At 38.1% G+C, this 16,762-nt stretch overlaps 1 protein-coding gene across 8 annotated transcripts; it reads left to right on the top strand.

Moving 5' to 3' along the window:
- The first annotated feature begins 928 nt into the window (after positions 1-928).
- On the top strand, positions 929-16,762 carry LOC132110774 (eukaryotic translation initiation factor 3 subunit A). 8 transcript variants are annotated; one of them, XM_059517710.1, is made up of 23 exons: positions 929-1,140; positions 1,711-1,901; positions 2,510-2,646; positions 2,894-3,057; positions 3,262-3,461; positions 4,686-4,894; positions 5,066-5,237; positions 5,339-5,443; positions 5,733-5,831; positions 5,942-6,058; positions 6,788-6,973; positions 7,062-7,409; positions 7,521-7,625; positions 7,782-7,895; positions 8,178-8,300; positions 8,481-8,634; positions 8,775-8,956; positions 9,420-9,476; positions 9,591-9,670; positions 9,774-10,297; positions 14,140-14,272; positions 14,956-15,125; positions 16,116-16,762. In XM_059517710.1, the coding sequence occupies exons 1-23, from the start codon at positions 1,092-1,094 to the stop codon at positions 16,295-16,297; spliced, it is 3,801 nt and encodes a 1,266-aa protein (XP_059373693.1). In that variant the 5' UTR covers positions 929-1,091; the 3' UTR covers positions 16,298-16,762. The 8 variants fall into 8 exon arrangements, with proteins under 8 accessions (XP_059373693.1, XP_059373692.1, XP_059373691.1 ...); XM_059517709.1 differs by having other exon boundaries at positions 14,137-14,272; XM_059517708.1 differs by having other exon boundaries at positions 9,774-10,312.

Genomic DNA, 16,762 nt, shown 5'->3' with positions numbered 1-16,762 from the left:
ACAACAAAGTGCAGATGTGTGTACGAATCTTTAATTAAGATATTGATTTCACAGTGTTAACAGTTTCAGTGATTTTAATGGGAGTTTCTGAGAGTGATTGAAATCTAGACTGTCAGTGAAAATGATCTTTAATAATGTAAATGTTATTTGCTCTCTTTCTGAACAATGAAAGATTAGTAGCAATATTTAAATCACATTAACTTTCAATGTTAAATTCACATTTAATATAAAGTCAGTCGTATTAAAAATATGTTATGGCATGACACCTATATCTGTTACTTAAGTAAACAGACAGGGTTTTATAATAAATTACATAAATTGGAGTAAAGGCTGATGTAATATATACATTTATACACGCACACATACATTACATACATTTTATCTACATATCTAAATAAAAATAGGCTCAGTATATATGACCCAAAGTAACTAGTAACTAACTACTTGAGTAGATTTTTTATCCAATACTCTTTTACTCTTACTCAAGTAACTATTCAAGACTAGTACTTTTACTTGAGTAAATATTTCTAGAAGTACTTTTACTTTTACTTGAGTACAGTTTTTGTGTACTCTACCCACCTCTGGTACAAATACAAATGCTTAGATTGTAATAATAGTACACAGAATCATTTTCATAAATTACTAATGATTGCAATATGCATGTATTTTTTTTAAGGGTTAGGGCTTTGTGTATCCTATTCATAATTTCTGAGAAAAATACTGAAAGGTCAAATATTGAGGTCAGCCATAACAATGCCCCCTTATAAAATGTGTGCTATTTAAAAAAAGAAAAAAAAAACAGTGTCAAAAAGCAATACAGACTCGTCTTGGGTAAAATTTCAGAACTTGTGATTTTATTGCGAACTATATTTAAGTATAATGTCTTTGCAAGCGTGTCTGTAATCTGAACTGCAGACAGCGGGGAGGAAGCGTGAACGCGCACATACGGGAACTCTCGTCTCCGTCGCAGTTCACGTGCGTGCGCTAGTCCTTTCTTGCTTGCGCGGCTAGGAGTTACGGCGCGGATGGACAGGCAGAGTCAATAAAACAGCCTCGACTATCTGAAAACTGCCTGCTAGCAAGCCATAACAATGCCAGCCTATTTCCAGAGACCGGAGAACGCTCTTAAGCGTGCAAACGGTGAGTCAATATTGTAGGGGATCGTCTCTGGAGCTGTAGTCGTGAGTTTAGCCGTTAGCTCGATATGGCGCGTGCTGGAGTAGCCATATTCCGAGTAGGCCGGATGTCACAGTTGCTAGGCCCGTGTGTCACGTATGATGCAGCGTTTTAAATCTAATTTATTACTGTGTCATATATTATTCATCTACTTTGCATACTCCGAGAAAGGACAAGTTTATTAAGTATAGATATTTCGCACACTTAGTGATAAAGACAGAGACCGTTTTTGTTAATGCTACCATGTGTGTTAGCAAGCTTTTCCATTCCGCTAGCTTAGCAGTGACGACTATCAGTATACACTGAAAAAAATCCTTAAAGCTGTAACAGTCTTGCTTATTCGATATCATAGTCAGCCGTAAATAACCTATTTGTGTTGAAAGTGGTATTTGAGGACTGTATGGTTCGTAAATACTACAGGAAGATCATGAAACATTTTTCAGTGATTCAGGCCCATCTGGATGCTTTATATGTAATCAACACATTCTCAAAGAGTGTGCTGGTCATGTATTTCTGTTTGTTTGTTTTTTCCAGAGTTTCTTGAAGTTGGTAAAAAGCAGCCAGCTTTGGATGTGCTCTACGATGTCATCAAGAGCAAAAAACACCGAACATGGCAGAAGATACACGAGCCGATCATGCTCAAATACCTCGAGCTCTGTGTGGACCTGCGCAAGAGCCACTTGGCAAAGGAGGGACTGTATCAGTACAAGAACATCTGTCAACAGGTTTGAGACCATAATTATTATATACTTGAGCAGAAAAATAGAACATGTATTGTAGAGTCTGCATGAAAATCATCTATATCCTAAATGCACTTTATAGATCTAACGAATACGCTTGTGATTAGGTAATTTAAAAAAAACGTTTTTTTGTTATAAATTGATTTATTTTCAATGTTTTTGCTTTAGTGTTTAATCAAAATGTCATAAAACAACAGACTTCTCTCTGATGATTTTTGCAGGACTTCTCTAAACTTTTAATCCACTTAAAGTTTGTGGTCTTCTGTCTCCACTTTCTGGCTCAAAGTCCAATCAACAACTAATGAATAGAACACAACCTATTTTTTATTATTTTTCAATAATCCATTACACTCAAGTGAACGTCACAATATGGAAGAAAAAATATTTTGCTGCTTCTGTTTCATGATGACTTTAAAGTATAGTAATTTGTCATAGTGCTTTTAGTAGTGCTTTTGCAGTCATGATGTTTTTTTTTTTTGTGAACATTTTGTTGTAAAGTTTAGATCTATTTTCTGTGCAGGTGAAAAAACGACAAGTCAATTGTAAGTTCTGTCCTCATTAAATTACTGACTGCTCCTCTGCTTGTGCTTCAGGTGAATATCAAATCTCTGGAGGATGTGGTCCGTGCTTACCTGAAACTTGCAGAAGAGAAGACTGAGACAGCGAAAGAGGAGTCTCAGCAGATGGTGCTGGACATTGAGGATCTGGACAACATTCAGACCCCAGAAAGGTACAGGATACTAAAGGCTCTATCAATTCTTTCCTACCGATGTGTCTATAGTAAAATGTTATTTTTTATCTTTTTATTATTAGTGCAATTTATTTATCATTTCAGAATTTCACTACATTATGCTAAATGCAGACAAAACATGTTCAGTCCTTGTTTGATCGAACCATCCCCTTCAATGTGATTGTTCCGTAAAAGATTATCTGAAGCGCTGACTGTTGTTGTTTTTATTTTTTCTTATGTTTTTCAGTGTTCTGTTGAGTGCCGTCAGTGGTGAAGACACTCAAGACCGTACTGACAGACTTCTGCTCACACCTTGGGTCAAGTTCTTGTGGGAGTCGTACCGCCAGTGCCTGGACCTGCTAAGGAATAACTCCAAAGTGGAGCGCCTTTACCATGACATTGCTCAACAAGGTTAGTGTAAAGCCCATATAACACAAAAACATTTGCTTATGTGAGTTTTAGCATATGGTACAGATAATGGTTTGTGTAGAATTATGGAACATGGACCTGTAGAATTAGTACAGCATTGTATTATATATGGTAATCATGTTATATGATACCTAACATGTATATTCTTCTGTGCACAAATTTATAACACAAATGTTCCCTCTTCAGCGTTTAAGTTTTGCCTGCAGTACACCCGTAAAGCAGAGTTCCGTAAGCTTTGTGACAACCTGCGAATGCATCTGGGACAGATCCAACGACATCACAACCAGAGCACTGCTATTAACCTGAACAATCCTGAGAGCCAGTCCATGCATCTTGAGACACGTCTGGTCCAGCTGGACAGCGCTATTAGCATGGAGCTATGGCAGGTGTGTGTACTTCATACTAGGCACCAGTGTTGGGTGTAACGCAGTACTAAATCTAAATTTGCCATCTTAAGATAAAATTGAAAGCTGCGTCTTTAACCCTCTGTGCACCAGCGCATTGTTTTTCCTGATTCATAGAGAAACCTTAAATACTTGGATACAGATAAGACTAAAATCAATCGAATCTAAAAAGGGCCTACTTTTATGTGTACACTGACAATAACAATGAAACATTGTGCTTTTGCAAAACTAAACAAACAGGTTGCACTCTCTGCTGTCTAGGTCTCTGTGAGCAACTTTCTACATGTCACAAACTCAGGGAATATTTGACACAGAGACATGAGAAATATGTCTATAGAATGCTTGTCTACTTTTAAATGAATTCAAATCGAAAACGAATATTCTCTGAATATGTAATCCGTATGAAACTAAAGCTAGGTATGGTCATTCCTGTATCTGAGCTCATTCAGTCACATGCACGCAAACACCCTTGTGTTATTTTTACATAAACTTGTATGGATTTTACTTCTTGGACTTTTCCTAAACATCTTGCCAAACTGAAATGTATTGTTTAACTTTTCTTAAGTGTTTTTGTTATTCGGATATGTTGTTATTCAGAGTATTTATATTTGTTAACCAAATAAGGTTAATTTTTTATAAAAATGATTTTTACAGTTAAAAGGCTAAACTATTCCATGTTTGACTCAAATTAAAAGAATAAAGAGTTTAATTTCTGTTAAGGTTTATAGGGATTTTAAGATGTATCCTAATTAGCGATTTAAATAATTAAGTTACTCATTGAGTAACTATGTTACTTTTCAGACGGAGTAATAAGTAATTTAAATACAATATTGGTGACATAATTAGTAACGGTAATTAATTACTTTTTGAAAGTAACTCACCTGCCACTGCTAGGCACCAATGTACAAAAGACTATATAATTTATTTATATTACATTATAAACATTATTCAGTTCAGTATGGGCCTCATTTATGCTGCTGCGGTCACACTTTGTACAGTGCAAAGGAGATTGCTTTACATGCACAAAACAAAACTATTGATTACTGAAAAAGATAAGTAAAATGCAATTAGATGGGTTTCATTTGTGAGAAAAAAAAATTACATCCTGCCTTTTTGCACTATACACTTATTGGTTCTTCTATGCTGCACAAGCTTTAATGATTTACTGGTTATACCAGTTGCTTACGTTCTTTGTAATCAACACAGGAAGCGTTCAAAGCAGTTGAAGACATCCATGGATTGTTTGCCCTCTCAAAGAAGCCCCCTAAACCCCAGCTTATGGCCAACTACTACAATAAGGTGTCCACTGTATTCTGGAAGTCTGGAAATGCCTTATTCCATGCCTGCACCCTACACCGACTTTATCACCTCTCCCGGGAAATGCGCAAGAACCTTACCCCAGATGAGATGCAGAGGTCAGCATTAAATAAGAGCAATCATCAGCTTGAACAATTTTGTGCTGCTTTTGTGTTATAATTTTACTGTAGGTAGCCATTTCTTGAAATCAGAAAATTTTGCTTCATTATTTATTAGTTTATTGAGACTTGCTTCGAAGTATCAATTGCTGTGTGTTTTATTTCATTCAGAATGTCCACTCGAGTGCTTTTGGCCACTTTGTCTATTCCCATCACCCCTGAGCGCACCGATATCGCTCGTCTGTTGGACATGGATGGCATCATTGTAGAGAAACACCGCAGACTGGCTACTTTGCTTGGCCTTCAGTCTCCACCCACTCGCCAGAGTCTCATAAATGACATGGTAATCTATTTTCTGTCCATTGATCATTTTTGTAATCCCTTAAATTTATGGTTTATTAAAAAAAGGTTTGAGAACCTTTTTGGGTATTACATTTGTCATAGGTAAGATTCAACCTGCTTCAGTATGTTGTTCCTGAAGTCAAAGAGCTCTACAACTGGTTGGAGGTGGACTTCCACCCTCTAAAACTTTGTGGAAGAGTGACTAAGGTGAGTGGCACTTGATTTATTTGCCTATTCCAGTCAGTGTTTTTTTCTTTTTCTTTTTCTGAGCTAATAAGAATCATGTACATATCCACAGTAAAATAAAAGAAACATTTGCACATGCTAAACATTAAAACTGTTTTAACTACTGACTTTCATAAACTTAAATGTTAAGAAGAGTGGTTCATTTGTTAGACCATTTTGGCACAAGAGTCTTCAGTGTTACAGTGTTCTTGATGTCAACAAACACTAAAGACATATTCATGTAGTGTATGTGTTCTTTCTGCTGCTTTAGGTGCTGAACTGGGTTAGGGACCAGGTTGAGAAAGAATCCGACCTGCAGCATTATGTTCCTCACTTGCAGAACAATACCATCCTCAGACTGCTACAACAGGTTGATTTGATCATCTTCCCCCAGACTTTTAATAATTACTTGGAGCATCTGTGCATGCTCCATTCTTCTGCAGATCTTAAAATCTTGTCTTCTGGGTTTTAATATTCCAGGTGGCTCAGATCTACCAGAGCATTGAGTTCAGCAGGTTAGCATCTCTGGTACCATTCGTCGATGCTTTCCAGCTCGAGCGCTCAATTGTTGATGCAGCACGGCACTGTGACCTACAGGTATAGCCAAAAAAAAATACATTTTTTGTATCTTCCACGCATAATCTCTAAGGGGGCTTTTACACTGGGCACGTTTGCTGCCGTTCGAGCCCTGGTGCGATTGTTCCTGGTGCCCCCCTCTACGTTGGTCTGGTTTAACCCTAAACTTGATTCTATCGAACTGTGTATTTGCGTTTCTTACGTCATAACAAACGTGCACAACGCATGATAGAAAACAGAACGTTGGTCAGTTTGTGTTTTTTATTAATTTAGTGCTATTATGCGCAGCAGTGTAAACTACATATGGGTATATACTGTATGTGAGGTGCATGTACACTGCTATTTTAAGGAGACAGAGGATTACCATTCATTTGCCTCTCTGATTGCACTTGCTGCTACATCAAATATACTGCAGGCTCACTCTTGTTTTATTGAAGATAATATATTGTAATCTGCAAAAACATGCGCAGGTTACTTTACTCCCTAAACAAGTGCAAACCTGAGTCTGTGATGTTTTCATATTCACGTGAACCATGCAAGAGGTTGAGTGGAACCGAACTCAGACCACCTCCTCCAGGTAGTCTCGGGACCGCTTTCACATTAGCAATTTTTCATGTGAACTTTCGAACTAAATTGCCATTTTGAAAGCCCCCTAAATCAAGCATCTTATTAGTTAATTATGTGTTCAAGGAGAATCTCCAGATTGTCCAGAATAGTGTAGTGACTTCAAATTTGTGTATTTACCAAAAGGTACGCATTGATCATACATCTCGTACACTGAGTTTTGGCTCCGATCTGAACTATTCTACCAAAGAGGATTCTCCAGTAGGCCCATTCCTACAGAACATGCCCTCTGAACAGATACGCAATCAACTCACTGCCATGTCATCCTCCTTGGCTAAAGCCATCCAGGTCATCAAACCTGCCTCCCTACTGGTAAGACTACTGCTAAGTTTAATCAGTTATCTCTCTGCTGGTTAGTGTTATATTTCAGTTTCCTCATCAGCTCTAATTTTGCCCACAGCAAGAACACGAGGAACAGAGTCAGCAGGCCATCACATCCTACCTGAAGAATGCCCGCAAAGAGCATCTGCGCATCCTTGCTCGCCGTCAAACGATTGAGGAACGAAAAGAGCGTCTGGAGAGCCTCAACATCCAGAGGGAGAAAGAGGAGCTGGAGCAACGCGAGGCAGAGCTTCAGAAAGTGCGCAAGGCCGAGGAAGAGCGTCTTAGACAGGAGGCCAAAGAGCGAGAAAAAGAGCGCATCATGCAAGAACACGAGCAAATCAAAAAGAAGACCGTGCGTGAGCGACTGGAGCAGATCAAGAAGACTGAGCTGGGAGCCAAGGCCTTTAAAGACATTGATATTGAGGTACTCAGTTTGTCAGGGAAGTGGCCGTTTAGAACACACCAGACTGTTTGATTTTATATGTCGACTGTGTTATCAGTTGAAAATTATTTAATTGTTAATTTTATGTTGTAGGATCTGGAAGAGCTGGACCCTGACTTCATCATGGCCAAACAGGTAGAACAACTAGAAAAAGAGAAGAAAGAACTTCAGGAGCGTCTGAAAAACCAGGAAAAGAAGGTATAGCTTCCATTAAATATTTATGCAGTATTTTAGTATTGTAAATAATTATGTTGGTAAATATTTTAAAAGTAAAAGGATTAGGGTTCATTCTTTGCAGATGAGTAGATGATATCTGAATATTACACTGGAGTGATGCTAATATGCATATTCTAGATCGACTACTTTGAGAGAGCCAAGCGCCTTGAGGAGATTCCTCTGATCAAGAAAGCCTATGAGGAGCAGCGCATCAAAGACATGGAGTTATGGGAGCTGCAGGAGGAAGAGAGGGTAACAATCACATCAGAATTACATTGATGTACTTTGCCCTCTGGTCCATGTTTAAATTTTTTGCTAAAAAAAGTCTCAAATCCCCCCAATTTACTTAAACATACTTTCACTTTAACTGTAGTTTGAAATATTTCTTCCGGCACTACTTGGTCATTATCTGGTTATAGTTTGATTCAGTCATTTATAAGTATCGCCCAAATGAGAAGGACATGTTGAAAAGTATAATCATGCCATGTTTATTGTAATTTAAGCTAAAGGTTGTTGTGCCTGTCTGTTGCTCAGATCAGCAATATGAAGATGGAGCGTGAGAAGGCGCTGGAGCACAAACAGAGAATGTCAAGGATGATGGAGGACAAGGAGAACTTCCTGTCTAAAATTAAAGCTGCTCGAAGCTTCATTTATGAGGTAAACAAAACTTTAATTTCAAGTGTAATTTATACAGTTAATGTTTTACAGATCATGAATTTGCTTTCAGTAGTTCGTATAAACATTGTATAAGATGTTTTAGTAGTAGCATAAAGTCTTTGACAGTTTAAATGTTGATGCTCCAGGTAGCTAAGATTTGATCATTTCTCCTGTACCCAGGAAAAACTCAAGCAGTTCCAAGAACGTTTGGTTGAGGAGAGGAAGAAGCGTTTTGAGGAGCGAAAGAAGCAGCGCAAGGAGGACAGGCGAAAGGCCTTTTATCTCCAGAAAGAAGAGGAAGCTCAGAGAATCCATGAGGAACAGCTCAAAAAAGGTACTTATTTGCTGTTCATCAACCTCAGTTAACGGTTGATACATTACAATACTTTTTAAAAATGTTAATATCTTATTTGATGTATGAACTTTTGCTCCCCTCTTTTCATTTTTGATTTTATCTTTGGTTTTGTGTTTTAGAGCGGGAAGAGCGGGAACGCTTGGAACAGGAGCAGAGAGAAGAGGAAGAACGCGAATACCAGGAGCGCCTGCGTAAGCTGGAGGAACAGGAGAGAAAGCAGCGTGCCCGGCAACAGGAAATTGAGGAGCGTGAACGCCGCAAGGAGGAGGAAAGGAAGGCACCAGAAGAAAAACCCACCAAGGTAACTCATAAGAACCCTGTGTCAAATGTGTTATACACTATACACTACCATTGAATAAAACGTTTAAAAGAACAGCATTTGTTTGAAATAGAAATCTTTATTTATTTATTTGTATTTTTATTTAATATACCCTTAGTCCTGCATAGTCAGACCTTCAGGCTGAACAGACCAGTGTGTAAAACTCTCTGACGTTTTTTTAAAGATTCTATGCTGCAGACTTTATATATTTCACATACTTTGAAAATCCAGCGTTTAGTTGATCCTGATAAGCGGTGTTCTTCTTTCGAAGAATATGGCTTTCTTCTTTCGTGAGGGGTTTGTCACCACGGTATATTTGTTTCGAGGTGGAACATTAAAAAAACGCGACACAAACGTCTCGGGGAAATCCTGTAGAGTTCAACCAATCTGATAACGACTTTGACATTCCTGAAGTGTTTCCACTTTTGTGTCCCATATGCATTAGACATTTAGCCAACGGTCCGTGGGCGTGACGTCTGAGGCTGAGACTAATGCACCCTTGGTGAAGAGTATTAATTTTTTTGAAAAAAATAAATGATGTATACTTCTGTTTTTAACAAGATAAGCAATGGATGTAGTTATTTCTTGGTTTAAATTGGAATCTTTTTCTTTCCAGGACTGGAGTGAACGGGAAGAAGTAGGCTGGAGGAAGCGTGGTGAGGGTGAATCAGAATGGCGACGTCCTGTTGCTGACCGGTGAGAGTTTCCACATTAACTGATAATCTGATGCACAAGGAAAAAGGTTAAAAACGGATGCAGAGAATTGACTTAATTTTAATTTTAAAAAAAATTCTCCCAGTGTTTGGCGTCAAGAGGGGAGTGAAGGCCGTGAAGACAATGATCGAGAAGACCATGATCGTGAAGTGCCCTTCCGAAGAGGAGGAGAAATCTCTCGTCGTGGTGGTGGTTCAGATGACAAAGGACTCCGCCGTGGCTTTGATGAGGAACGAGGTCTGCGCCGAGGAGGTGACGAAGACCGTCTGCCCAAACGGGGCTTTGATGATGACCGTGGTCCCAGGAGGGTCTTTGACGATGACCGAGGTCACCGAAGAGGTGATGATGACCGTGGACCAAGGCGTGGAATGGATGATGACCGAGGCCCCAGACGAGGTGATGATGACCGTGTCCCAAGAAGAGTCTTTGATGATGACCGTGGCCCCCGTAGAAACATGGATGAACCCAGAGGGCCTCGACGTGGGGCAGATGATGACTGGGGCCCCAGAAGAGGAGGGGATGATGAGAGGGGAGGCCGCAGGGGTATGGATGACTCTGGACCACGTCGTGGAGATGACCCTAGACCCTGGAAACCTCTTGGGAGACCAGGTGTGATCTCCGATGGTAGCTACGTTTCTCTTTTTCTCGCTGAGGGCATGTTCCCAAATATGTGTGTTAAAGGGGTCATATCACAAGGAATCAAATTTTCCTGTCACGATGCAATCATCTGTAATGGAAGCATGGGACAGTGTAAACCCACAGCTTGTTATTAAGTGCAGCATTGGTTTGAAAGGTATAGCAGCAAAATAAAACCAAATTTTAATAAAACCAAAAAAAAAAAAAATAATACTGGAGGTCAGAGGAAGGAATAGTGGAAACCTAAGTAAGAGGGGAAAAAGACCACTTACTGATATAAGTGGACTAGGGCTGGGATAAACGATTATTTTTTAAACGATTAATCTAGCGATTATTTTTTCGATGCATCGATTAACCCTATCAAGTCATTTTCTCCTGATAACCCCGATAAGAACTTAAATTACACTTTCAGTTTTAATCGTACAGATAAGAGCAATACATCAATCGAATCTGTAAAGGGTTTACTTTTTTTTTGGATACAGACATAATAACAACAAAACTTTGTGCACTTATAAAATAAAGATAACAAACAAGGTGCGCTGTCTGCAGCCTTTGTCTGCGCTGATCTTCTTTTACAAACACGTCATTTAAATGAACTGTAACTCCGTGAATACTCAACGAAAATACATGAGAGAGATATCTATAGAAAGCTTGACATGTCTATTTTTAAACTAAACAAGTGCCGCCGAAAACAGATATTCTGTGATAAAGTAATCCATATGAAAACAACGCGATGCCTGTTTTTCATGTCTCCCTTCATTATATCTAATGTGACCACGCCCCCGCGCCGAACGCGCTATTCAGATTCAAACTGAAGCGCGCAGCTTGAATACGCCCATAACAGAAGAAAAAGCAGCGAGACTGTTCAAGTTTTTTTAATTTACTGTTTGCTTCGCAATGAGAGGAATAACACATAATTCACCCCAAAAAGATGTGATGTGGTTGAGGATTTGAGAAATGGATTTCCTCAGAAAAAAAGAATTAAGCACTTTATTCAGCAGAGATCATAAACATGAGTAAGTCTCTTTTTATTTATTTATATACTTGTACTAGTTTTCACATAACGTGTAAACGTTTTACTAGTTAGACTTTTTCCAAACTATAATTCCTGACTAAATGTATAATCAAGTGAAACATTATGAAGTTTCAATAACAATATACAACACTATACCCTTCGAAAGCTTGATGTAAATAATATAAATGTAACAAATAGATAACTGTAACAAATGTAAAAACAATGCTTTTCTTTCCATTTATTCCCCCTAAAAACCCAGAAAAATATTCTCAGCTCTTTTCAACATTAATAATAATGATGATAATAATAACAACAAACGTTTTTTTTTTTTTTTTTGTAGAAAATAAGATTGTTAAAATGATTTCTGAAGGATTGTGTGACTGGAGTAAGGACGCCAAACAATTTGTTTGAAAGTCAGCTTTGATTGTTTCTAATAAACTGTTTAACTGCTCCCCCAAGTGGATATTAAATTATGTTGTGGGATAATTAAATATATTCTTAATAAACTACAAACATAAAATGATATACATTTATTTTGTTCACACATTCTCTCTTGTAACTCCTCACTCACAGTGGCACAGATGACTGAATGGCTCATTATGCAGCTCATTATGCGGCCCTTTGTCTTCTCAGGTGTAAATCACAATGATATTCATGGTAGTTGACGCCTACTCGCATATGACTTTTACCAACAAAAAGTGTCTTAGAAAATTTAAATCAATATATTGTTTTCTGTGAGTGAGTAAACAAGATGATTTTCACATAATTAAGAAAGAAAAATTCTAGGCTACAAGCTCCAGTTCTCAAAAATCCCGGGAACCATTGTTCTTTATGTGTTTTTTTGCCTTATTCAAGCGTTTTAACATTTTTAGTTTTTCACTAACCACGCATAATATTTTTTTTCTCAAAAACACAATCATGTACATACATGCATTTCACATATTATTACAGCCCAGTTTGTGCTGATTACAGTGAGATTAGTCTTTACCCATTTAGATATTTATAAGAAACTGAAAAAAAGCACAAATGTCAAGGCATGACAAAACTTCTCCAGGCCCCAAAAATACCCTTAGACTCCAGAGGGTTAATCTAACGATTAATTTTTCAGACCGATTTGATTTCGATTTATCTCCCCATTAATTGACTACTAACAATTTATACATGTTGATTTACATATCTGAATGAAAAAAACATCAATTCCTTAACATTGCAATATATGTTTATTGCTCTTAAAATTACAAAATAAAAGACTGACTAAGAATGCATTACTTTGCACTTGTATAGAGACAGCATTCAATGAAACCTTGAAAACACATAGCTTACTGAAACAAGCTTACTGAACACATAGGGCCTAGCTTACTGAAAAAAAGTTCTTCTTTCAGGTGAAAATAACAACTTGATGTCTAGTATTCAATAAAAAAGGTCACCCAAAATACTTGTTATACTGGTTTAGAGCAATTGAAAGAATACAGTATGTAAATGTAAACTTGAGGGCTTTAAGCTAATACAGAGAGTGCTTTTACAAAAAAAAAAAATTAACAGTGGGAGCCAGCAGCCTGTCATGGAGAAAAAAAAATCTCAGAATGCTCCACGTGAAACTTTGGCATTCCGCCCTTTTTCTATCGTGTCTAATGATTTTGGTTAATATGCACAAGGGAGGGAGAGAGCAAGAAGCGCTCGTGTAGTTTGAAACTTTGGTGTTTCACCCTTTTTCTATCGTGTTTAATGATTTTGATTAATATGCACAAGGAAGGGAGAGAGCAAGAAGCGCTCGTGTTGTTTGAAGACTATGAGTGCGCGCGCAGCCGGGGCTCTCTCTCGTACGCGCCCTGTCACTGTCACTCACCGATCAAATAAGGCTTTGACAGCTTATTTGACAATAGGGATGGGACGATAACCGGTTTTATCGATAACCGTGATAAAATGTGCTGAAGGTTAGTAATATCATTTAAAAATGAATTATCATTAAAACCGTGTTTGATTATCGCGGTTTTAATAACTCACTATTAAATCATGTCCAGCCAGCAACAGTCTGACGCAAGCGCAGCGCACAATGTTTTTTTGGTTTTTTTTGAGAAGGAACGGCGAAAGTCAGTGACTTTTCTATGCTTTTCTATGCTTCTACACTTTTCATTGTAAGGAAGGAAATGCCACAGAATTTAATCTTTCTTTAAATTAAGTGCATAGAGTTGCTTGTTATATTAGTTTTTTGTTGATTATTAAATATAAAACTTGCTGAAATGTTTTCAGTGTGAGCATCAACTATTTTTGAACACTTTCATCTCGTTTCAACAAAACCGTGATAATATTGATAATCGTGATAATTTTAGTCACTATAATCGTGATATTAAATTTTCATACCATCCCATCCCTATTTGACAGCCGCCAAAAAAAAAGATCAATGCAGAAAAACCCCTGGATTGGTTATATAACGTTGGACAGAATGTTGATCCGGCCATCGCGTATATTCAGCGCACATAAGGTAAACGTTTTGCAAACGTTTTTTAGAGAAATAAAAACCGGTCGACGAATCGATGCGCATATTTTGCGTCGACGTATTTTTTGCGTCGACGTCATCGATGACCTCGACGCGTTGTCCCAGCCCTAAAGTGGACCTTTTTTTTAATGACCCCTTTATATTGTATTTAATTATTGAAAAGTAGTTTTTTGTTAACTATAGTTAGTTCAGTTGTGTTTCTTTTTTTTGAATACTCATTTGCATGTCTTTTTCTTTTTTTTTTTCTTTTTCTTTTTTTTTTTTTTTTTTTTTTATCCAATTACTCCATGTAACCTTTTGTAGGTGGATGGAGAGAGCGAGAGAAAGCTCGGGAAGAAAGCTGGGGACCTCCTCGTGATACTGACCATGATGATGGTGAGCGTGAAGCAGATGACCGTCACGAGGGAGACCGATTTAGAGATCGACGCCCTCCAAGGTAAAAAAATAAATAAAACCAATTATATGTAAATAAAACTATAATTGTCATTTTAGGGGTGGGAATGGTAAAATAGAAGTCGCCTTAAGGCCTAATGTGATTATTAAACTTCAAAAGGATATGACGTGAGCGCTTATTGTTTCAAAGTAAAAACTTCACTGTCACTGTTGCGTATTCTACAGTCCTGTGGTTTCAAAGCAGTTCAGAGATAAAAATGCTGCACATTTATGCCATGCAATTGCTTATGATGTACTTCTGTTGAATTATAGCAATGTTTATGTTATGGTGTTTAGATTGTAATCTGTTGTAGATGGTTATATAAGTGCATAGTTGTTGCTTTTTGAATGAGCATTTGAAAGTTGTAAAGAATAGATATGCATAAAATCCTTTTTTCCATGATTGGATATTTAGGTTACACACTAATTATAATAAAACAATTTGTTTTGTTTTTTTAAACTGATTCTGTTTTGCTTAAACCTGGCTATGCGTTCTGTACTAGACTAACTGAGACTTGTCATGGCACTTGTATACTGTTGTTCTCTTACTGACCTGACTGCTGCTATTGTTCTTATTTGTAAGTCGCTTTGGATAAAAGCGTCTACTAAATGATTAAATGTTAAATGCTTAGAAGCAGTATTAAGTCCTTATGTGCTAAGTTTGTGAATGTGTGTGTGCATGTACAGGGAAGAAGGGGGTGTCTGGAGAAGAGGTGGTGGTGAGGAGCAGAGCAGTTGGCGTGACTCTCGCCGTGAAGAATTTGACCGTGATGATCGTCGTGAACGCCGTGACGTGAGGGACCGCAGAGATGACCGAGACCGTGAACCCCGAGTCCCCCAGAGAGAGCTTGATGAAGGTTAGTCTTATGATCTGCCTTACACATCCTCAAAGGTGCAGTCATATATTTTTTTTTTCATGAACCTTTTATGGATAGATTTGATTAAAATCTTCTCATTTTGTCTTGATGAAACTGCTGTATCAGTGGCCAAGGAAAAGCTGTTTTATAGTGTGGAGTCATGAGTAACTGGAGTTATAATAGAATTGATAGAATTTTAGAGCACTTATACACTTAAACTAAATTGCAAAAGTAAATCTTACAGAACAAGCTAACTCAAGTGGCAGCTACAAATGCATGATACCACAGCAGTGCAAAATGCCTCCAAAACGTAGCCATACTGGTGCAACACTTTTCCTCTGCATGGTACAGTCTGGCACGGCTGTATCATTACCAAAAGGTAACGTGTAAACCCTGCTGATCACTGATTGGCCGGAGAGATTTGTCACTACCTGCGTCTTTGAACTTAAGACAAGAGACACTAGGACCGCTTGGTTAAATCAACAGTGGATCAAACACAACTTTTTTCGAAGGAGCATACATTTTTTCTTTTAAGCAAAATGATAGCTGTTCTGTGGTCTGTTGAGGACGTACAGATGTTCCTCTTGTTGATCGTCAGTGAGCAGATCCAGGGAGAGCTTGATGGGAGGATGCGGAAGGAAAAAGGTTTAATGTCAATAATCCCCCCACTCTAAAGCGGTACTAAACTGCAGTGGAAACGCGAGCCGAGCCGTACCATGCGTACTAAGCACCATTATTCATCCCGAAGTCTGAAAATTCCACTTGAATCCAATAACATCCATGTTATTTATTGATATTTTTTGTTTCAAACAAAACAGGATAAGCAGTTCTGTTTAAAAGAAGCCATAAATAAAATAGGGCAGACTTCATGCATTCGTGACAGGAGGTGTCAGTATAAAGTCCAAAACCACTTGAAAGTTGAAGCCAGTGAATATGCTTGGGGGTACCTTTAAAAGGTCCGGTTCTTACATCTTAATTCCTAATTCAAAGGTGGTTCATGGCGTCGAGGTGGTGATGAGCGCAAGGATGAAAGAGAAGCTCCTCCCAGACCACGCGAACGGGACCGTGATGGTGGTGAGAAGAGCACCTGGCGCTCTGACAAAGATAAGGAAAATCTGCGCCGGACCAAGAACGAGACGGATGATGATGGCTGGACCACTGTCCGCCGCTAATGATAAAGCATCAATTTCTTTTTTTTTTTTTTTTGGCTTGATGTTGTACTAAGCCTTGATGTGTTCTCCAATCAGTACAGATCACTGCTTACATTAACATGAAATACAAGCTTTGCCATAAAATCACAACACTTGCAATGGGTTTTCAGACATGGCAAATTATATTTCACCCTTTTTAAAAACTTACATTTGAAAAGTATCTCATTCCTTTTTGTTATGCATGCTTAGAGGATTAAATTGGTCACACAAAATTACGTAGATGTTTTTCTTTGAGGTGCGGATGTTGTAGAACATGAACGCTTATGCAGACATGATGTCAAAGTTGTGGAGATGAGGTTTTGAGATGAAATCATCAGGTTGTCTTTGCAGCTGTCCATGCTGTAGTTGCTGCTTATGCTGTGGTTGTATGCCCTCTAGAAATATGGAAAAAAAAAACTTTATCAATAAAGTCATTTGCTCATTAAA

The sequence above is a fragment of the Carassius carassius genome, chromosome 30 (genome assembly GCF_963082965.1).
Source record: "Carassius carassius chromosome 30, fCarCar2.1, whole genome shotgun sequence".
In the NCBI taxonomy this organism is placed as follows: Eukaryota; Metazoa; Chordata; class Actinopteri; order Cypriniformes; family Cyprinidae; genus Carassius; species Carassius carassius.
This window is presented reverse-complemented; position numbering and strand designations above follow the sequence as displayed.

Bases quoted from the DNA above. Each gene is read 5' to 3' on its own strand.
- LOC132110774 (XM_059517707.1), top strand. From the start codon at position 1,092: ATGCCAGCCTATTTCCAGAGACCGGAGAACGCTCTTAAGCGTGCAAAC. The intron at 2,647-2,893 runs GTACAGGATACT...TATGTTTTTCAG, and splicing joins AACATTCAGACCCCAGAAAG to TGTTCTGTTGAGTGCCGTCA. The intron at 9,477-9,590 runs GTGAAGAGTATT...TTTTCTTTCCAG, and splicing joins CTGAGACTAATGCACCCTTG to GACTGGAGTGAACGGGAAGA.